Source organism: Pezoporus occidentalis, unplaced genomic scaffold, assembly GCF_034315485.1.
Source record: "Pezoporus occidentalis ecotype Australia unplaced genomic scaffold, CSIRO_AGI_Poc_V1 ctg268, whole genome shotgun sequence".
Lineage (NCBI taxonomy): Eukaryota > Metazoa > Chordata > Aves > Psittaciformes > Psittacidae > Pezoporus > Pezoporus occidentalis.
In genome coordinates this window covers 446,174-467,055 of record NW_026914589.1, presented here as the reverse complement: position 1 = coordinate 467,055, position 20,882 = coordinate 446,174, and the positions used below count along the sequence as shown (strand labels likewise).

Genomic DNA, 20,882 nt, shown 5'->3' with positions numbered 1-20,882 from the left:
GATACAGATTTTTGTAAAGGCCTCCAACATATTACCCACAGTTTTGCTGAAGCCATCAGCCTCTGCATGGGTCACACAGGTAATTAGAGGTCATTTGTACACATAAATACTGCTCCTGCTCCCTAAACAACTGTAGGCCAAGAGAAGGAAAGGAGGTCAAGACTACTGGTAATGTCAGACACAGTTTTGACACTGACAATGCTCTGATTGTCAAGGCATATAAAATATAAATTTTGTCTTGACTTTGACAAGGGTCCTATTACAATCAGGTGCAACACCCAAAATAGAACTGTATGCTAATCAGCACTCAGGAGAAATGTCTTTCCCCAAAAGCAGCTTTTTGCTCCTGCTCCTTTAAATCACATACATCCAGCACAAGCACCAGCAGGACCAGGCACATCAGAAGTCAGGAGAAAGGCCAACAGAGAAAACTTCTATGTATTTTTAACATGAGGCAAAATATGTATCCTGTTGGACTCAGACTTTGAAACGAAAATGGAAGCAGGAGGTGGCTGTTCAGTAAAAAGTTGTGCAAACTCACAATCAGAGGGAAACAAGCAAGTAACAGGGAAATTTCAGGGTTCAAGCTGTATGTTGGTCTCATAAACTACTAAAGAAAATAAATAACATTGGCAGCTACTTCTGACACTCATCCTGCATGAGCAGCCTGCCTGGTTCACTGATAAACCAGATTGCTTCCCCAGTACCCATCACTACAAAGTTCAGTTTCTGCTGAGCTTTCCGTTTCAAATATTGCCATCTTGTGGAAGCTGCCTGGAAGGACTGATGAGCCACCAGCAGCTGCGAGCACTGCTCATGCCCGGACCTTGAACATCTCAGCCACACAGTGCTGATGCTGAGTTGGTTATGCTGTACAGACCCAGCTGCACCCCTCCTTAAAGGTGTTTGTACCTGTCAGCAATAGAGCTGAGAACCTCTGGATCCTACTTGAGAAGGCTGGCACAGGTCCCTGACATTATGAATAGCAAGTTGTGTATGCCTTACCCCTAGGTCCGAAATTCTCAAACCTTGAATTTTGATCTGATGTGGTTAAACAAAACGCGAACTGAAGTATCTCACACTATATCATTCCTGCTAACAAGGCCATCAGTACTGCCTTATAATGCAATCAAGCTGTAGGAACTCAAGGTCAGAACTAGGTGAGCCCTGGTTAATCCTTCAGAGGAACAGAAAATCAGATCCTCAGCTGGTACAAACTGGCAGAAACCCAGACTTCAAGCTATGCGGATCTGCACCAGCTGAAGAGTTTGGCCATACCTGCCCTTCTGCACAGCCTGGAAGTCATTTAAAATGATTAAAAAAATAAAAATTCTGAATTAAATGATAGGATAAATATCTCACCTGTGAATGAATGGCTAAACAAGCATATGACAAAACAATGGCATGGAAACATCTCTAAGTAATGGAAGAGTAATCAGCAAAGATGATTACCTGTGGCTTACTGACTCTGCATGTAAGTCTGGGAGGTGGCTGTGTTGTGACAGTAGAGGAAGAGAGGGCAGAAGAAGAGAGAGGAGCAGATGAAGAGAATGCTTTTGAGTCTGCAGTCTTTTGAAGAAAAGAAAAGTTGGTCAGCTTGGCACATAGTCTCTTATCACTATCACTGCTAGTGATAAGAGCATCTACTATGCAGTAAATCTGATGCATACACAGCAAACGTAACTTCATGCAAAGGCAAGTGCAGTTTTCAGTTAGTTCATCTGAGCTGACCACCTTATTCTGTTTTAAACATGCAGCTTATGTCTGTAAAAAAACAGTACTAAAAGTATGTCCAGGTGGTAGACAGCACAGTCCTTATACAGCTTTTGATGCACTTCTGGTTATGACTCAAGCAGAAATCAAGCAATTCTTCATATGATTTCCCAGTGTGAAATGTGTCATCTTAGAAATCTTAGTTCTTCATTATTTAATATTTGCTAGATGGTGTATGTCATAGTGGCTTATCGCAGTGCATTCCAGATGGTATTTATAATGCTATGATTTTGAGCTCTCCAAACTTCCACTCTTACACAACACAGCATGGGGGATGCTGTCATGTATTTGGGCTCTGTTGCCCACAGTGGACCCCAAGTCAACTGAGAGCTGCAAACTAGGACAGATCTACACCAAGACAGAGGTTTGGAGATTTATTATAGAAGCTACTGCAGGGTTCCCCTATCTTCCCTCTCATTGTAACATATAGCTTCATGTAATTAAGAACTCCTAGGGAAAAGTATCACTAGTTCTAATTCTTATTTATGGCTAGATCCTTTCACATCATTTTGGAGACACAAAAGCAATAAGTTCCACTCAATACATAGACAGCAATCAAGCCTCCCTGACTGAGTCACATACATCTCAGAGTGAGGTTCACTGAACCACAGGCTCTGGGATCATGGATGGACAGCCTTTGTGATGCTAGGAGCCAGGTTGACATTTACAAGGCGTTTTAGTCCTTGGCTTTAGGAGGAACAAATAAATCCTATAAACAAAGATGATCCATTCTGCACTGGAAAAATCTCTGAATAGCAAGGAATTGCTTGTATTCCACGCAGTGAGGTATATGTGCATGAGGCCTGTGTGATACTTTCATTTGACACATCTAGTAATAGTCACTATCTGGGACAATCACCTCATTAGAGGTGACCAGTTGAGTCAGTCCTTTGTTATTACCTATTCTAAAATAATTTTCACTACACTGCTCCTGAGCCCTCTTCTAAAACTTTTTGATCTACTATCCAGTGAACACCACTGGTAAACCCTGGAAGAAGTTCTTAGGAACATCAAAATTATGTGTGGCAACCACTGGCTCTGCCTGGCCAGCAGAGCAGCACAAACCTTAACACACCAGTTAAAATCAGCAATTCAGAGCAGCACACACACATGCAGGAGAAGTACCTTATTTTCCCCGCTTTGAAACTTTCCCAGATCACCTTTCCTCATGTCTCTTTTCTCTGTTTTACCTCCCTGCACAATAGCCATTAGTTCCTGACACAACTGGTTGTCCTCAGACGAACCCACAGGTCTCTTTTCTGCGCTCACACGCATGTCTAGTTGGGATGGTTTCAGGCAGCGCTCAACAGAGATCTTGGGAACAGTATGAGCACCCTGCTCAGGGTTGCTGCTGCCCTCTCCAGTCTTTTGGAGCCAGGTTTGGCTGCCAGTGATGTCACGCTGCTCTGTGAAGATGCCTTCGGGGCTCTCCGCTGCCCAGCGAGGGGAGTTAGAGTAGCTCACGCTGGGAGAAGGGGAACCAACAAACTTTTCTTCACTTTGTGGGGTGGACTCATAGAAACTGTGGGTGGAGGACTGAGGTCTGGATGAGTAAGAGGGCAATGGGGATTTAATGGACCTGGGAGTTGAGGAGCCAGAGAGGTGAGAATGGTGGAGGCTGACCGTGGGGGAAGGGCTGGCTGCAGCAGAAGGCGAGAGATAGCCAGTGTGAGAGAGAGAGGCTTCAGGCGGAGGAGGCAATGGAGGAGTTATGGCAGGAGTGGGGCTAGGAGATACTCCCACAGTCAGAGCAATCCACTCAGATGTGACCGCCTGCACCTCTGGAGATAAGGCACGGCGTGTGAAAGGCAAAGGTGGAGGAGTTGGTGTATGGAGCTGCTCAGAGCTGGGAGACTTGAAGGAGACAAAAGTAGGAGAGAAAAAGAAAGAAATGAACAAAAAAAAAAAACCCAAAACAACAAAGAATATATAAAGCGACTGAGCAAAAGTAAAAGGAGAGCAAACGAGTATGGAGAAGAGCAGATCTGTGACCAAGCATGGGGCTTAGGTTTTCCACAGACAGTGTGCACTGTGTTGGAGAACATGCTGTTCACGGCTACTCCAACCACAGGGTCCATTGTGTGTGTCTGTGCTGCCAATAACCTTCTCCAGCCTTTGTCAGGATCCCAGACACAAAACATCTTGCGGAAGACCTTAAGACTTCATACCATATGTCCTGAGTCCCTCAGGGAGCAGCTGAAGCCACCATTCATGATGGCAGCATGCAGCATTTGACTGTCTGGCAGTAACAGCTGGGGCCCCAGCAACTCACACTGTGGAGCCAAGTCAGAATTTACTGGTGCAATGAATTTTGACTTTATCCACTCTAGCATGAGCAATGCCTGCTCCTCAAGAGACTTGCATTGCTGAAGCTGTGGAGGAGAAAAGGATAAAAAAGCCAGCTGTGGCTATTTGGCGTTTTGGTGATTAAAGTAGGTCCTATGTTTATAACGGCAGAACACACAACTGACTTCTGCCCTTAGCTATTACAACCAGTAATGTCACCGAGATCAGCTACATTAGCACTGATCAGAGTGTTTTCTCAGTCCTCTGGCCAAGTTAGACAAAAAAAGTAAGGGAGAGAATTGATTTACCAGGGGAAGAATCAAAAGAATAATAAAGGAAATGAAAAAAGGGTGAACACGATCCCTTCCATTAAAGGGAGAAGCTCGCAGAGAGCTGGTGGCAGACAGGTCACAGCCACGGAGAGAGACTGCCAAGCTCAAACAGAAAAGCTCAACTGAGGTCCACTTCGACAGGGAACCCCAAAAAAGCAACAAGTCTTTCCTGTTTACACAGTGGCTAAGAATAAAAACACTCCTTTTAGGGAAGATCCAGGCAGACACCAGGCATGAGCCATGGCAGCCTTCCCCTTCCCTCCTGATCCCAGGTCTCCAATTCTGTTCCTTGGAGGCTTGACCTCAGAATGACCTTGCTTCTGTTCCATGGGTGAGAGAGGGATGTACCAGAACCTCATGGCTGCAAACCAGACACATATGCTGACCTTCAAGCATGACTATTTTCAGGATGAGAGCAAAAGAAAGGGATTTAGAGACTCACTGCTGCCCTGATGTATTTTCCACAGCAAACATTCTGGGATCCTCATATAATTACCTGCTGCCATTTTGATTTCTGCTTTGAACTGCAGCATGGTTTATAGTGACTGTAATATTCATCTAAGATCCCAGACTGGCCTGCTTTCAAACCCTGAGTTCGTTTAGCACCAATTTCAAATAATACAGGCTGCTCTCCTGACCCTGTCTCACAAAACCTTGGTTGTGAGCTGGAACATTTAAGGGTAAATATACAGCTTGATTCAAACTGACTGGAATCAACATAATGACTGCTACAGACTATAACAGTCTATGACACCCTTTTGATAGTCATAATAAGAAAGTAACTCTTCACAGTGGAGGTCTATAAAGTACAAACAAGCACTCACAAGGAGCTGGACCACCAATTCATTCTATCTCTGGCAGTGAAATTTATTCAGATGGCAGTGAACTGTAGCCCTTTCAACCTGGCCTGAATTCAAGCTACAGATCAGAGATGAAAAGCTGAGTCTCCAAATCCCCACGTGACCCATCCATTAACCCTTCTGGTAAATGAAACATTGCGTTTTCCTGCAGTTGCAGTATCCTGCAGGGAGCACATGGCTTTTACTGCGTGAAACACTAGCCTTAGCTACAGCAATGGCAAAATCCCTCTGTTCTGCAAGGTGTTGTAACTGGCTGCATCTAGTCCAAATACCTGTGGTGAGGCTGTCATGCTGCGGTTAGGGGAGAGGGACATTGGTGGGTCAGGATAGTCAATGGCATTCTTGACCACTGGCCGCTTCAGCACTTCCACATAGGTGACAGGGAAGATGCCTTGACGATTGGTGCCAGAGATTCTGCCTTCGTACCAATTCTCATCCACTCGTCGAATCAATGTGATCCTTTCACCCTATGGGAAGGAATGTAGTAATGTAGTCCTGATCTTAACATATTTCATCAGTCCAAAGAAGATTACATTTTTAATCTTGCTGCACCTGATTTAAAACAACTGGTGGCTCTCAGCCTCCTCTATTTCCCAGTTATGGAGGAACCCTAGGCTCTGGGTGGGAATAATATTTTTCAGTTCAGAGAAGAGGGAAATGCATATATTCTGGAGCTGACTTGGGCTGTCTGCAGACTCAGTTATGCTCAACATTTTCAGGACTCTACTTGCTATAGCCAATTAAAAAAATGGAAGCCAGCAGTTTCAGGCTGACCACAAGACTCTTGGGTATGAGATATACAGGGCATACGCACAGGTCTGCAGTTTAAACTAGGTCTCTGCTCTCTCTCCTCTTCTGCTGACAAATGAACCAACTTCCAGACCATTAATATAAACTGCAAGCACTACCTTCATGTACAATTAAAAGAGAATTAGACAAAATCTAATCTGAGCTGTAAACCAGAAAGCTGGTTGAGACCCAAGTATGTCTGACTGCTCTGAACAGCCATTACACAACCCATTCCTATTCCTTCACTCTGCAGAACTTGCCTGTCTCAATGATTTGGCTTGTGGTATGAAGGAAGGTGAATCTAGTTTCCTTCTCTTTTATATTGCTATTCTCATGTGACTGTATGCATCTCCATTGGAGAGGATCGGACTGGAGACATGTCACCAAATATCTAATGTGTCGTGCAGAGCCAGGCTTCCAGCACTTGTGCTCAAAGTATCTTCTTCGCTAGCCCTAGACACTTCCTGAGTCAGCCTACCTGACTGTCTCTGCGATACACTACATAATGAGTATGGAGTAAAAACATGGGTGGTAAGAAGGAATCCTTCCTGAATATGGAGTTCATCTTATTTGAGCTTTCATTTGGAAACTGCAAGTTACTAGTGTTAAAAAGCGTATGTCCGGATTCAGTTCATCAACACAATGAAAGTCCTACCTTTCTGAAGGACATTTCTACTTGGGTATCTCCATTGAAGTTGAACTTGGCAATAGCATCTCCATATTCCAATACTTGCAATGGTGATGGCTTTTTGGGATGAGCTTTCTCAGCTGGTGGGAGGAGCTGGAATGAACAAACAGAATCGTATGAGTCACATATAAAAAGCCCATAAACTGGTCACTGGCAGAAAGGGAGTGGGCAAAGAGAACACCTGCAAGGAAAGCAGCTACCTCTATGTATGATCGTGGGAAGATGCCAACTCTGCCATGGTGCTCGCCTTCATACCAGTTCTGGTCAATCTGCTTGTAAATGTAAACAATATCTCCTTTTTGCAGAGGAAGCTCCCTGTTAACAACACAAGTGCTCCATAAGAACATCACTGGAGAACAGATGTGTTCCTTTTCTGTCCAGCAATCCTGAAGTACCAAGGTCTGCATCAGCCCTATTGATACAAATCATGCTCCATGCAAAATGAAAGCTCCATGTTGAGAATTACATCTGCCTCTCTTTTATTACAGGTGCTGGGGAGATGCTGTGTAAATCATCACATATAGAACATATACAGAATACTCCCAGCTCATTAGCAGCTGAGAAGAAAAACAGCAGATCCTTCACTGAATTCTGTTCTTTCTTTCTTCTCTAGCAATGTTAAAATAAGAGCTTCTCCAAGGTCATGCAAAGGGCCTTCTAGGCCTTCTCTTCACAACAGTGTCTTCAAAAAGAATGAGTATTGTTGTGCGATTCACACAAGGCACTGCAACAGGGCATGTGGTACATCAGAAGCATCCACTGGTGTATCCACAGATGCCAGAGGAGGAGTGACCACTCTGTAACCTTACAGTTCCTGAATCAGGAAAATCCTGAGTTAAGGGTACACCTTGACATGCTTAAAGTTAGACAACTGTTTAAGTCCCAATGCTTAGCACAATGAAAAGGATGCTGCTGTTCTGCATATATATGTTGTTCTGACCACCTGTATAATAGATTTACTACCTGTATGGTAGTAAGCTACTGACTAATACAGTCCTTTTGGCTCCTAGATTGGAGCACAACCAGGGATGTCATGCAGAGGAACCCCTTCTATCTCCAGCACAAGGGCAGTGACAGAGCTGCTGCCCAAAGGTCTCACCCAGCTGTTGCTCTTACAAGGTGTGTGGAAGAACATCAACCAGAGCACTTTCCCATGGCTCAACTCACCCCAGAGCAGAACACTGATTTGTTCCTGGGTTACAGATGCACTGAGAAAAAAGACATGTTCCTGAAAGTCCTTTAGAGACTATGACCTGTAAAATTCATATTACTTTTCCCTGTCTTACTATGGACAGCTTCAGTTTGAGCTGCTGCAAAGATACTCCCAAAACATGAATCCAATTCCATGACACTTCAAAAATGCTGCATCCAAGGGAAAAAAGCAGATGAAGAACACTCAAGGCAGTAGTAATGAGCTGTACTCACTTTAGCGTCTGTGCTTTAAAGTCAAACTTGGCTCTAGCAGGTCTCATCTAGAGATCAAAAAAAAACAAAAAAAAACCCCAACACATTAAAATTAATAATTATGGTTTTAACCCTCTTCTGAGGAAAAACATCCAAACTCTTCTACAGCTAACATTAGTCTGGGGAAGAAACTGAATGCAGGTATTCTGCATTGTGTGCAACTGGTACTACAATGCAAATATGCTGGATGGGTCTCTCCCACCAGGGCAAAAAGTGCCAGCTTCTGCTGTAACAGTAATTAAGAGCTCTACAGGACATAGATTTAACACCAATAAACTTTTAAATGTGGCAAACGCTGCTGAATGAAAGCTGCTCCAGTAACTACAGTTACTGGGGGCTCCAGGACCAAATTTTTCCTTGATATGTGAATGGAAAAGCAAAATTTACTAACTGGGGAAAAAGAACAGCAGGACTTTATTTTATGTGGTTCTTACATATTATTATCTGGTCCTGCTGATTCCTGCAATGTGACCCATGTACTCTGTGTAAATTTGTAAGAAAGAGACAAAGGTGAGGAGGAAATATGAATAAATTAAGTATGTGGCTAAAAAAATGTCTCCAGTGGCTACAACGCTGCAGGTGACATTGACAGCTGGCCTCTGCTTTAAAAATTGATTTACTTTGCCTATTTTCTAATAGCCACAAAATATTCAGACAATTTTAACGTAATTGTGGTAGCAGAGCACAAAATAAGAAGCAGCCACATTCATGTGGCACCAGAGCATCTGAAAATACATACAGGGCAGACAAGTGCACTCCATCCACGCAGTGACCACCTCAAGCACCGCTGCAATGCAGCACCCCTGGGGAATAGAACCACTGTCAAAAGCCCCAGCAAAAATCCCTAAGGCAGAAAAAGGCGTTTAGCCAGGACATCTGAACTAGCATTCAGCCCTTAGGAAAAGTGCCTTGGACTTATGGGAAATGCATCTACTTCCTCCTTTGTCTCTTTCAGAAAGACCAACTGGGTCGTATGCAGTGAAACACGCCAAGACTTTTTCCAGTTGTTCCTAAAGGACATTAAGCACCATTCAAGAGGAAAAGAAACAATCTATTTCTAAATAAAACCACAAGACAGTGACATGGCCAGGATCAACAAGACATGAAGTTTCTAAGCATAAGACACAGACAAGACAACAATGTAGCAATATGATGCAAAAGATGTAGAATGCCTTTAATTCACTAAAAGTAGCTGATCTTTAAAGGCATGCATCACAGGTGTGCACCAGCAATTCTCAGCAGCCATGCTTTAACATATGCAGCTTGGTAATGAGATATCAATTAATTTACCAGGCACAAGAGTCAAAGCAGATCTAAATGAAGCCAGAGTGGGAAAGGGGAAGGTGGAAAAAACCCGAACATTCTCTGAAGAGCTAATGTCGGCCTAAAGCACAACTTTGTGAGAGGCAAATATTGCTTTGGGTCAAGCAGCAGACTGAGGTAACTAAAACAGACCTCTGACCCAGATTTCCTCTTTGCTGTATCGTCTACATTTAGGAGGTCCCCAAATCGCTCATTAGTGATAAACTGATGGTGCGTTGGAATAACCCCTGTGTGCCTTCTAGCTGCAATATCTGCTTCTTCTTGCTCACGTTTAAGCCGTCTCTGGTCCTCTAAAAGTTTCTGCCATAAAATTGCACAAAATGGGCAGTAAATCATCTAGTTAAATGTATTCAAAAGCTGCCACAAATGTGACTTAAATGAAACTTCGGAGGTCCCAGCAAATAGCTAGACTTTTACAGTTCAACATAAAATACTGATTCTGCTAATTACACAATACCCTTTCATTTTGCAACCACAGAAAATAAAACATCATTATGGCATAACTGAAATCCAGCTCAGACAGAGGATCTGATCCAAAGTTAATGGAAGTCAACAAGGAGTTTTTCTAAGTTCTGGAGGGGTCCTGGGAGTTTCTAAGAAGATTGCTGATAATGCAGATGGCTGATCCAAACACTCTTCAACCAACAAAGTTTCTCTCATTGACTTCCAAGAGACCTGAATCAGGTCCACAAAGTAAGCTCCAGGGCATCAAACTCCCCTGGGCTTTGCAAAGAGCTTGGGAGAGATCCTAACCACCTTCAGGTTTCACATCCTCCATACTTCCTTTGGTTTCATGTAATATACATATACAATATAAATAAACCCCAAATAGTTATTTTGGACTTCTGACGTCTCTGGAACACTATGGGAAATGTGCATTCTTGAGCACCTGGGTAGAAGGATTCTTCCACCTTTTAGGGCTGACTGTAGGCTGAAGAGTTCAGCTCTGTGCCAATTTATTTGAAGCCAGTAGGTCTTAGTGAATTCAGAGTTTTGCTCTTACATGACTTCTTGTGCTGGATTTCAGAAATGGGGGGATTACCAACTCTTTCACAGGAGAAGCCAGCAAAAAAAATTTTCACATACAAATTAAGAGCAGGTTTTACCATCTTTCAAAGCACACATACACATTATCTGAACTCAGAAAGTCAACACTAAAAATGTATCTTTCCCTCCCCACTCCCACAGTGAAAATTAAATCCAGCTTCCTGGAAAGCAATCACTTTATAACTTTTTTAAATCGGTGTGAATTCAGTCAGTGCTGAAAAGTCTATGTGGTTTTCCTATTATTTTGGCTTTTCCCAGTGTTGCCCAGCCATTTTGGAAAGGACTGCTACATTCTGTCATCAACAACTTGAGATACCATAAAGAATTCTAGTTTGCACTCAGGGAAAACTCACACTTTCTGATAGCTTAAAATATCTTACATTTGCTGTTCAAAACATAAGGATCCCCCACAAGAAAACACTGTTCTCACCACTTTGATTAATACTGACTCAAGAGGCTTGCTCGGAGAACAATAAAACCTTAATTCACAGAATAACCATTTCATCTTTATCTGTCAATACTGGGGTGTTGTACCACATCCCATACACATCTCCAATCTTTTCACAGTCTTTAAAGGCCCAATATGTAATTTTATGCAATTGATAATAACTATCAGTTTTATTTTAAACAAAAACTAATCTGGACTACACATTATACATTAAATCAGTGTCAGAAGTATTAATAAAATTAAAACATACTAGTTCCAGCTAGATTGCTCTAACTTCCAATATAATTAGCCATGGACATACAAGCTGTCCTCAAGGCTGAATGCTATATTTCTTATCTGTGCAGCTGCTACAGCTGTTATTAGGTCATAAAGGAGGGCATTACCTCTTTATCATCATGCCGTCTGCGGATAATTTCTTCTGGAGTTTCCATGTAATCAACTGGTGCAAAATGCCTTGGTGATTCTGAATCTACTTCAAAACAACATAAGGAAGTTAAAATACAGATGGATTTATCTAGCATAACCAGAAAGGAAAAAACAGATATTTTTAAACAATTTGTTTCCATTCTGACAATAAGGATTCTCTATTGCTGTTGACCAAATTGCCAATCAGATGCCCAATAATTTATCCATTTTTATTTTTTTCCCTTTTGGGCTGTACTTGTGAACAAAGGTCAAAAAAACAGGGAGAAAATAACAGTACGGGAAAGTGTAAAGACATAGAAGGACTTTGTGAAGAAAAGATTCGCTGCCATCAAAAGTAAGATTTGGCATTTTACTGTTGAGAAAAATTTAACACACACACACACACACACACACACACACACACACAACTAGACCTTGAGAAACTACTCCCTAAAGCAAATCATCTGGGTTTGTTTTGTATTCCCATGTGTACAAATGATACAGGACTAGAAACATCTCATGTTGAGATTCTTGCATCCCCAGAGGTGCTTGAGAGACAAACTGAAACTGATGTGATTAGAAAGGCAGCAGATATCGTTTCTCAGAAGTGCAGCTGTAAACAAGTCCTGAACAAAAACGTCCAGCAAAACACTCAAAGGACGTTAGACACACAAGGGGAAAAACCAGAGAGTCAGGGGAGGCAAAGGTGGGGAGTAAAAATACAAGGGTTGCGGAAGAAAAGGGGAGGGAAAAGGAAGCAAGAAGACAGATGAAGGGACACTGGTAAAGAACACAAAAAGCCACCTCCTAGGTACGTCCCAAGGTCACTTTGCGGGTTGTTGTTTGTGTCCAGGCTGTGACAGAGGGCATATGGAACAGGGTTCATATTTAAGGAGTCAGGAGTGTCAGCCCGGCCCATGAAGCTATCTTGGCTAGATCCATTGGTGGGGAAGTAGCTAAGCCTCTCCACAATGTCATAGGAAGACAGGCGCATGGGAGCTAGAGGCCTGCTTCTGGTGGAGCACAGTTGGTGCTGGAAGTGGTGACTCTTGTCTCCTATGCCTCCCTGCAGCTGTATAGGGTCACCTGGGTTCTCAGGGCTGGGTACTGCCAGGCTTCCCAGGCAGTCTAGGGGTGGAGTCCTGCGGGATTTGTGTTGGAAGGGTTTTTTCAATCGGAAGGGCAGCGGGCTCATTAGGTAGACATTTCTGGGGAGCATGTGTTTGTCTCCATAGACATCCCCTTTGGAATCAGGGCTCCTGGAGGCCTGCTGCTGCTCATGCCTTCGGATGGTAGTGAACCTGGTGTAGGAAGCTGGGCATGTGCCTTTGCATCTGTTGATTTTATGCTTCTGAGGCCCATTGAGGTTGCTGCTGCCACCACTGTCATTGGATGCATTTGAGAGGAGATCTATCTCATCCGTGCAAGCTGAAAGTGTGTCCATAGGGATGGCATCACTGACATCTGAAGCAGTGTCCTCCATGTTGCTGCAGGAGTGAGACGATTTATCTGCCAAGCTGGTAGCATCCTTCTCTTCTTGGTGTGCCTTTGGCAAATCCTGAAGAAACTCTGCAGAGTAGGCTGAACTGAGGCAAGTTTTAGACTGGAGAGAAGTGGTGAGTTTGTTTTGTCCAGTGGAAAAGTCAAGTGAGGGCATTGATCGGGATCTCTGGATCAGCTGCTCAAAGGCACTGATACGGGAGGAAACGGTGTGTTTGGGGATCTGCTCTGAATCCTCTCGACTAAGGCTGTGGTCCATCCTGTCCTTTGCTTCATTCTCAAACTGACACGCAATATCCCTCACACTGCAGGAGGAGACTGTGCTCAAATGGATCCTGGACCGGTTGATCTGGTGCATGTCTTTATACAGCATTGTAAACTCCATCCCACTCTTCTTGGAGGCAGGGAACAGGTAGCCTTTCCTAGAATTGGTGCCATACTCCTGCAGGCTCATGGTACTACCAGATTTGATGGCATACTCCTCCTTCGACTTCATCAACATGTTTTCTATGCTTTCCTCTATGTCTACCATGAAAGCTTTTTTATTATCAAGCAAGGTAATAGAGCTACGAAGGTTTTCGCAGCTTTGAGCTTTCTCATGAGGCAGCAAAATACCCTTCTTGTCCTGCACAAGAACAGCTGGAGCTGCTAGTCTGGGTTTGAATTTAGAAGGGAGGATTTCAGTAATGCAGGCTTTTGCAGCTGATAAGGGCTTCTTATGTTTACATGCGTGACCTAACATACCGGTATGACTAGCGTTAAAGGTTCGGCTATTAACTGAAGAGGGTGCAGTCACATGAGCATTCCCACCTTTATGATCCACTGGTAAGCATGCAGAATAAAATAAATACAACCTGTTAGCTTAAGTGCTAGAAAGCTGTTGAGAAAGGAGAAGGAACATGCTTGGATTTCATAAAATGCACTTTAAAGAAACAAAGTTTCAAAACAAAGAAAAGCAGGCAGAAACTGCAGAACAAGCCACGCTTACAGGAGTAGGTGAAGTGCTGCTAACATCTCTAAAATGAGAGGCTTGGCCAGAAGCAGACCTGGAGCATTGTGAAGGTACCCTCCTAAAAAAGTGCTAGCACATCAGCTTCTAGGAAAGCTGCAGCACCATGGAAAAGGGCAGCTGGATAGTGGGCAGGATCAGGGTGTCAGCAAGAATGCAGGGGCACTAACATTGCAAAAATGGCTTAATACTAAGCTTGTAATCACACCTACTATGGTCTCACCACACTGCTTGCCAAACAGTTTATTTCTGAGAGGAAGATGACAATTTGTGGCTGACTGCTAGCACATCCAGGCCACAGCAGCTGGTGTTGCTCAAGAACAGCCTTCTTCAAGAGTCCCCATACTAGGAATAAGCCAAGTGTCCTTCAGACACTGTGGTTGGCCATATTTGCTTTAAAAATCAAGGAGTCAGATCAGGACACTACTTTTTTTTTTTTTTTTTAAATTCAGATCCAGTTTGGTTTCAGCTTAGACTGCAGTTTTTAGGTCAGTTTCCAATTTGAATTTAAACTTGGATGTCAAAATCACCATTCAGGTTCAATTTCAGTTTGGGAAATAATAAGTGTTTGAACAGATTTTTTCGTTCAGACCCAGTTTGACTCCCAGCCCTACAAGCCTGACATAAGGCTGAAAACAGCTGAAAGATGGAGACAGAGAGAGACCTTTTTGGTATGATGTACTATTTTTAGGGAGAGCAGTTCAGAAAGCCAATGCATTCCTTCCTCAGTCCTCTCCCCATCTGAAGCCATTTTTAGGTTGAAGTTGGCTCAGGATATATTCCCCAGTACAACTCTCTTATGGGAGTCAGGCTCTTCCTTGTCTTACTCTAGAGAGTCCATGATGGAGGAAGGAAAGGGGAAGAGATGCAGTGGTCCCTGCTGCCTCCCTGTCTCAGAGCCTGCCGGGCATTGCTGGTTCACAGTGTCCCATGCATTCTCCGCACACCCCTGGCAGGCAGGAGGCTGTGGAGCACACAGTTCCAGCTACATCAAGGTAGCCAGGCCAGCAGACATGGTGTGGCCTGCTGAGATACCACAGCAGGAAGAGTAGAAAGGGCAGGGAAGGGCTCTAGCATGGCAAGGTAGTGGGTGCAGATGGATAACAAGGCCAGCCTAAGCAGCCTTGAGGAAGAACATGAGGGTGTGGGGTGTGGTTGATGCGCTGGATGGAGTGAGCTGGTCCCTGCTGGAAAGAGGAACCTGGATCAGATAAAGGGGTCATAAAAATTATTGGCCAGTGCGGTCTAAGACAAAAATGGAGGGAAAACGGGGGATGGCAAAGAGGGAGGACAAGGAAACCTGAACTTGCTTGAGGACTATGAACCTTGCAGCAGTTCGCACCATTATCACCTGTCTTTTGACACTGTGCAGAATGAAGAGGTTAGTGCCCTGACCACCTACCTTTTGTGGAAACAGAGCTAGAAGGTCGCTTGAGGCCACTCAGCCCCTGGAATGGGATATCTCCACCTTCCAGCACACTCTTGTAAATCTGCCTTTCATTCTCCAAGCCAGCAGGGTCTGGTTCCGATTCCCTCTTCACTGCTTGGTAGTTGGGTGAATATGCAGAGCTGGAAAACACAAAAGAGGAGGGACACCAGTGAGTCATTTCTGTTTAGTGAGAGCTTCCTGCAGAGTAAGAGAAAACCACACTTGTGAACACAGAATAAACTGAGTATGAAGAATTGGCTCTGAATGAAGAACACGACATTTCAATAGTGTTCTAGATTTGGCACTACCATAGCATTCTCCACCTGCAGAAACTCTCCCAGCTCAGTCCCACAGAAAACAGGTAGCAGAAAACCACTCCTCCTTTATTTCACAGATTAGACAAGAGAGTCACAGAGCAGATGCACCATTTCTTTACAGACACAAATTCACTCGCTAGCTGGAAGTAGAACAAATAACTTTCAGCTCCCGGCCCTCTCTCCTTAAAACACCAGCCATGCCTGTACCCTGCTTACAAAGCACAGCTGCTCAGGAGCTCATACGAACCAATTCAGCTTCGCATTTACACTACAGTTCATGACTCCCAGAGCAATTTCTGAATTCCACTGGTGGGAGACCATGCAGAGAAGAAACAGTATGAGGCTACTGACACTACCGTTTTAAATACCAAAGAAATTCCCAGAGGTACAGAGTTCTGCTCAGCTTTTCCTCAGGCTTCCACTACAGGGAATGAAAACCACCGGACTCTGGGTCTACCATGCAGATATATAAATAAAATGCTGCTAAAGTGAGTACAATTTTAATTTCTTTGTCTTTTAAAGACTGAACATTCATCACAAATCCCTTTCCTCAGACAGGAATCTGAGTACAAGTTAGCCCCTACATCTGATTTCTATATTTTTCTCTAAAAAAAATAAATAATTGCAATGCTGTGGTATAAATGGCCTTGCCAGGTACAAAAGACTTACTGAGCAATCAGGCAGTGTTTTTCTAAAAGCTAAACTCATCTGATACCAGTTTCTGCGCTGAACTGGGCTCTTCAGAATAAGATGCAGCTTCACAGAAAGCTATTTTTGGGCCAAAGCATGACTGCTGGAAAGCTTGAAAAAATAAAAAAGCATGGCATTTGCCAGTTCATGGAAACATTTTGAAAGCCGGTGAACATTGTCAAGTCCAGGAGTGATTCAAACTTATGTTAAGTGTGGAAATGCCTGTGGTTATGCCTGCTTGTTGCGGACAGATTTGTACATGCATCTGTTTATTTTGGATACATGCTGTACTTATGGGGAAAGAGAAAGATTTCAAATACATCAGAGGACTGGCTACAGAGGTGGAATTACACAACATCTGGATCACAGAGAAGATTTTACTTTCTGGACAAGGAAAACCAGGTCATATGCAGTCTCATAAATTACTTTCTGGAGTAAAAGCTCACGAAAAGCACCACAAAACGGAAAGGGAATACTGTCACTTTTTCAACCTAGGCAATGCTCAAACAGATCAACAGCTACAGAGGATTTGTGTCTTGCGGAGGTTATCCCAGTGTTTATCTTTGTCAGGTTCCCTGACAGGAAAGCCTTGCCAGTTGCTGCAGGGAATAATGACTGCCCTGAAGTTCCTCACCTGGGAAGTAAAAGCATTTTAGTCTAGTTGTTAAAAACCAAAGAGTTAAAACTATTCACCTTTCAGAATACAGTTAGAGGAGAGAGAGGAGGCCTTTGGCAGAGCTTCTTTACCAGTTGCTCCCTTATTAGGGCCAAAGCAGGCTGCAACATCAGAATCAGGTAAACAGAGGGAAGAGCAACACTGCAAAAAAAGCCAGTAAACTCCAGGTATCTTTTCTCCCTGCTCTCTAAAGATGGGGCAGTGAAGAATGTGCAACTCTCACACCAGGCCTCACTGTTTTGTCCCATTCCTAGACCATCCCTTCACTGGCTCAGGCACTAGCACGCCTGTGTGCTTTTGGCGGTGTCAGAAAGGCGACAGACAGTGCTGCTGTGGGCGGAAACCTTAGCAGTCCTTTGGCAAATATAAACTTTCTATACTAATCTCTGAGATTTTCATTTATCTTATTGCCCTCTCCCTACCAAAACAAAACTAACAGTCATAGGAGCAAACAACAAAATACAGCAGTGTGCAAGTTTCTCAGCACAATGAGCACAAACAGAAGGCAACAGAGTTCAAAGAAGTACAAGAGACCTCTAAGGCAGCCCCAGAGGGGTGGCGAACACGTGAAATTAATGAGTGTCTGGAAAAGAACATGCCTTTCCTAACAACCATCCATGCAGAGGGGATCACTGTGCCTACAGACAATGTTAAGTGCTCTGTCCAATTACAAGGAGTAGCAGCTTCCCAGTAGGAGCTGGCTCCACAGCTCAAGTACCTTAGTACAGCTTAAGTAACTCAGTACAACTCAGCATCTTGATCTGGATTGGTTTTGTGTGTGTGCATTCCTTTTTTAAAGCAAACCAGCTCCATATGCAACTAATTTAGACAGAGTATACTGTTTATTATGTATTCCTTCAGAAAAGCAAAGCCACATTAGAACTTTAGAAACCTAATTTAGATTTTTTTTTCTATAGAGAAGTATCATTACTACTACCATTGTTCCCCTCCTGGAAGCTGGAAAACTACGTCCTTCCATCAACGGCATCCTTTTGATCTGGAGCACGTAAATGGGAATATCTAACAGGAGACAATCTATCATACATGTGTATCAGAAACAAACTTTGTTTATTCCACACAATGAAGTTATTTGCATGAAGTTACAATCAATTCGCAAACTACATCATGATGGAGATTAAAAAAAAACAAACAAACAACAAAAACAGACCTTAAAGTCATTGCCTAGCATAAACAGCAATTCTTATCTAGACAATAAAATTACTCATGTAATTACTTCAAAATTCATTCAAGATCAAAGAGCAGATATTGTACCTGGACTCATCTAAAGCACCTGTACAATTCTCATGGTGCACACATTTGTCTATATCCATCATCAAAAAATAAAGCTACCCATTTCCAACACCCAAAACCATGTTCTACATGCCCTCAGATGGTAAAAGAGACATCAAAAAGCAATTGGAAAACTTACTAGGAAGAATGGTCTGTGGAAGTTTCCAGAGGAGTGACACCTGCTGTATTCTGCAAAAGTCCAAACAAAAGTCATTGGCACACACACACATGGGGAGAAAGAGAAAGCTTGCCTAAGTAATTTTCAATCTACTGCTTGAATATTAACCTTTAGAAGACATTGAGGTTTAAGTCTAACTGAAACTTAAGCTGTCAATGTCTTTGCAGAAAAGTGACAATTTTCCTGAGTTCCTTCAGGGCAGTGACAGGTTTTTAGCACAGCGGATGTCTTTTTGCAGAGTCTATTCTTTGTCTGCAAATGAGTCATTGCGAATAAAGCCAAAAGCAAGAAGAGATAACCAGCTGGGCCACGACCAGGAGACACATGCTCATAATTATTTCCCCAAGCTTTTTCCCCAACCAGTCACTGCCTGCCTTTGCTTTAAAGGTATATTACATTTCTGCAGCAAAACACTCCCCAGCATTCAAAAAATAATACCAAAGCACTAACAAGTAAAGCAATGTTTCAGTACAATTTCCTTACTTAAGAGAAGCAATGCCAGCTGCACAGGTTCAATTGCAAAAGCCAGTTCTTATCCGCTTGCTTTAAATCCATCTAACACTTCCTAGGCACATTATTTAAAAAATTGAAGGCAATTTTAGAAGAAATGCTCTATCTTGGTAACTATCTGAGAATTCCTATGTAGAAAGAAAGAGCAGCTTTGTTCAGGTGCTGGTGAAATGCTGCAGCTTCAAAAAAAAAAAAAAAAAGGGAAATCAATCACAACAGAATAAACCAGAAAAAATGGCATGTTACCAAATTAATCTATTGCTTCATGGTTCGGGTCCTGCAGAACCTCAAAGCCTCAGCAGCAGCTGACCTGCCCTAGAAGGCCCTAGCAAGGTGCAGCTTGTAAAATCTCTTTGGAATATCCAAATCGTGGATAGGCATGAGCTTCTAGGAGAGAGCAGGGCTTGTATGAAGGGAGGGTAGATGGCAACACGCTTGAAAGGCACGAGATGATGACGTGACGCCAACCAAGAATTTTAAGCTGATTGCTGCTGCCTATTCATGTGAAAAATAGGTTTTTCTTTGCAGACACTGAACTCCAAATCCTAAAGGGAGATGTGAGGGGGAGGGAGGGGTTGCGCAGCTGAAAGGGAATGGGGGATAGAGGAAATCACTGCAGATATATCTGTATGGATTTCAAGCCGGATATCAGCATCATGTTCTATTATTTCTGACAGCAACACAGCAAGCCATGCAGTCAGAACGGTCAGAACCATTACTTATCCCAACCTCATTTAATAATAATCCAGCAGTGAACAGATTAGAGCAGAGAATTTGGAAACAGGGATTGGCAGCATGAAAAGAATAGGAAATACCTTCTGTGGCTTTTTATGTGGCGCTTTATAAAGCTTCTCCATTTTTTCTAAATCTGCCTCTAACTCAGTCTGGTAGAGGTAGAGGTCTTTTTCTAGATCAGTCTGGTTAAAGAAGGAGAAGAAGAATGGGAAAATAATGCTTAGGGTTAGGGGAAACCAAAGGAATGTTAATTAAAAAAAAAAAAGGCAAGCCTTTTAATCAAAAAAAGACAAAGATGGTTTGGACAATACAAAGAAATTCACCAGTAATTAATCATGATTCAATCATTACAGAAGAAATAGTTTTAAGCATTTAACACTGAAAATTAAGAGATGCACAGGCCTGCTAGAATCTAATTCTACAAACCATAAAGTTATAAAACCCACCTGTAAAAAAAAAAAAAAAAGACACTGTAACAATATGCAATATGCTGTTAGTATCATTATCATTGCAAGGTAGCAAAACCACCACTCGAAATTATGGCTGATTATGCTTTAAGAATTGTTTATTAAATCAATTTACTAGCTACTTGTTAGGCTAATGAGCTCAAGCCCAATTAAAACAAATCACTCACAAGCACACAAAACCCAAGCAATGCTACAAAAAAAATTAAAAAGGAAAACCACATACACACATACATACGCGTTAGATGCTGTAGCACAATGTACATGAGACACAATTACCTTTCTATCCTCTCTAGTAAGGATAGAGCAATCTCCAGGAGTATAATCCCAAATCTTTTTTGGAGGCTGATGAAAAGCAGAGGAAGGAAATGAGGAAATGAAGATAAGGAAAGACATCACAGAGAATATGGAAACTGGATTAGAACAGAGAGGGAATACAACACGGGATTTGCATCAACACGGAAAAGAAGTTAAAAAAAACCCCAAACACAACAGAGAAAGAGAGATAGAAGGAGAGATAAATCCTCTATAGCACAAATATCAAGAGATCATGGGAGGTAAAAGGGAGCATACATGCAGTCTGGGATGGGCTGTTTACAGTAGTGTTTGAGGAAATTCTTGTTTTTGCAAGGTGATCTAAGGGATTTTGGATTCTCTAGAGGGAGCCCA

The 20,882-nt window shown here is 42.8% G+C and overlaps 1 protein-coding gene across 30 annotated transcripts in view; it reads right to left on the bottom strand.

Annotated features, from left to right (window-relative positions):
* SORBS1 (sorbin and SH3 domain containing 1) overlaps nucleotides 1–20,882 on the bottom strand; it is a 78,649-nt gene that overhangs the window by 9,630 nt on the left and 48,137 nt on the right. For 11 of the 30 annotated variants that reach the window (XM_062624487.1, XM_062624480.1, XM_062624482.1 and 8 more), the window contains 10 exons: nucleotides 20,493–20,558; nucleotides 19,830–19,931; nucleotides 18,466–18,515; nucleotides 15,327–15,493; nucleotides 11,394–11,479; nucleotides 9,648–9,815; nucleotides 8,154–8,200; nucleotides 6,929–7,043; nucleotides 6,696–6,821; nucleotides 5,524–5,718 (listed from right to left, as the gene is read on the bottom strand). In XM_062624487.1, the coding sequence (XP_062480471.1) occupies nucleotides 5,524–5,718; nucleotides 6,696–6,821; nucleotides 6,929–7,043; nucleotides 8,154–8,200; nucleotides 9,648–9,815; nucleotides 11,394–11,479; nucleotides 15,327–15,493; nucleotides 18,466–18,515; nucleotides 19,830–19,931; nucleotides 20,493–20,558 (1,122 nt within the window). Of the gene's footprint in view, nucleotides 1–1,452; nucleotides 1,570–2,898; nucleotides 3,628–5,523; nucleotides 5,719–6,695; nucleotides 6,822–6,928; nucleotides 7,044–8,153; nucleotides 8,201–9,647; nucleotides 9,816–11,393; nucleotides 11,480–12,219; nucleotides 13,738–15,326; nucleotides 15,494–18,465; nucleotides 18,516–19,829; nucleotides 19,932–20,492; nucleotides 20,559–20,882 lie in introns of all 30 variants that reach the window. The other 19 variants (XM_062624466.1, XM_062624468.1, XM_062624469.1 and 16 more) reach the window with 7 other exon arrangements.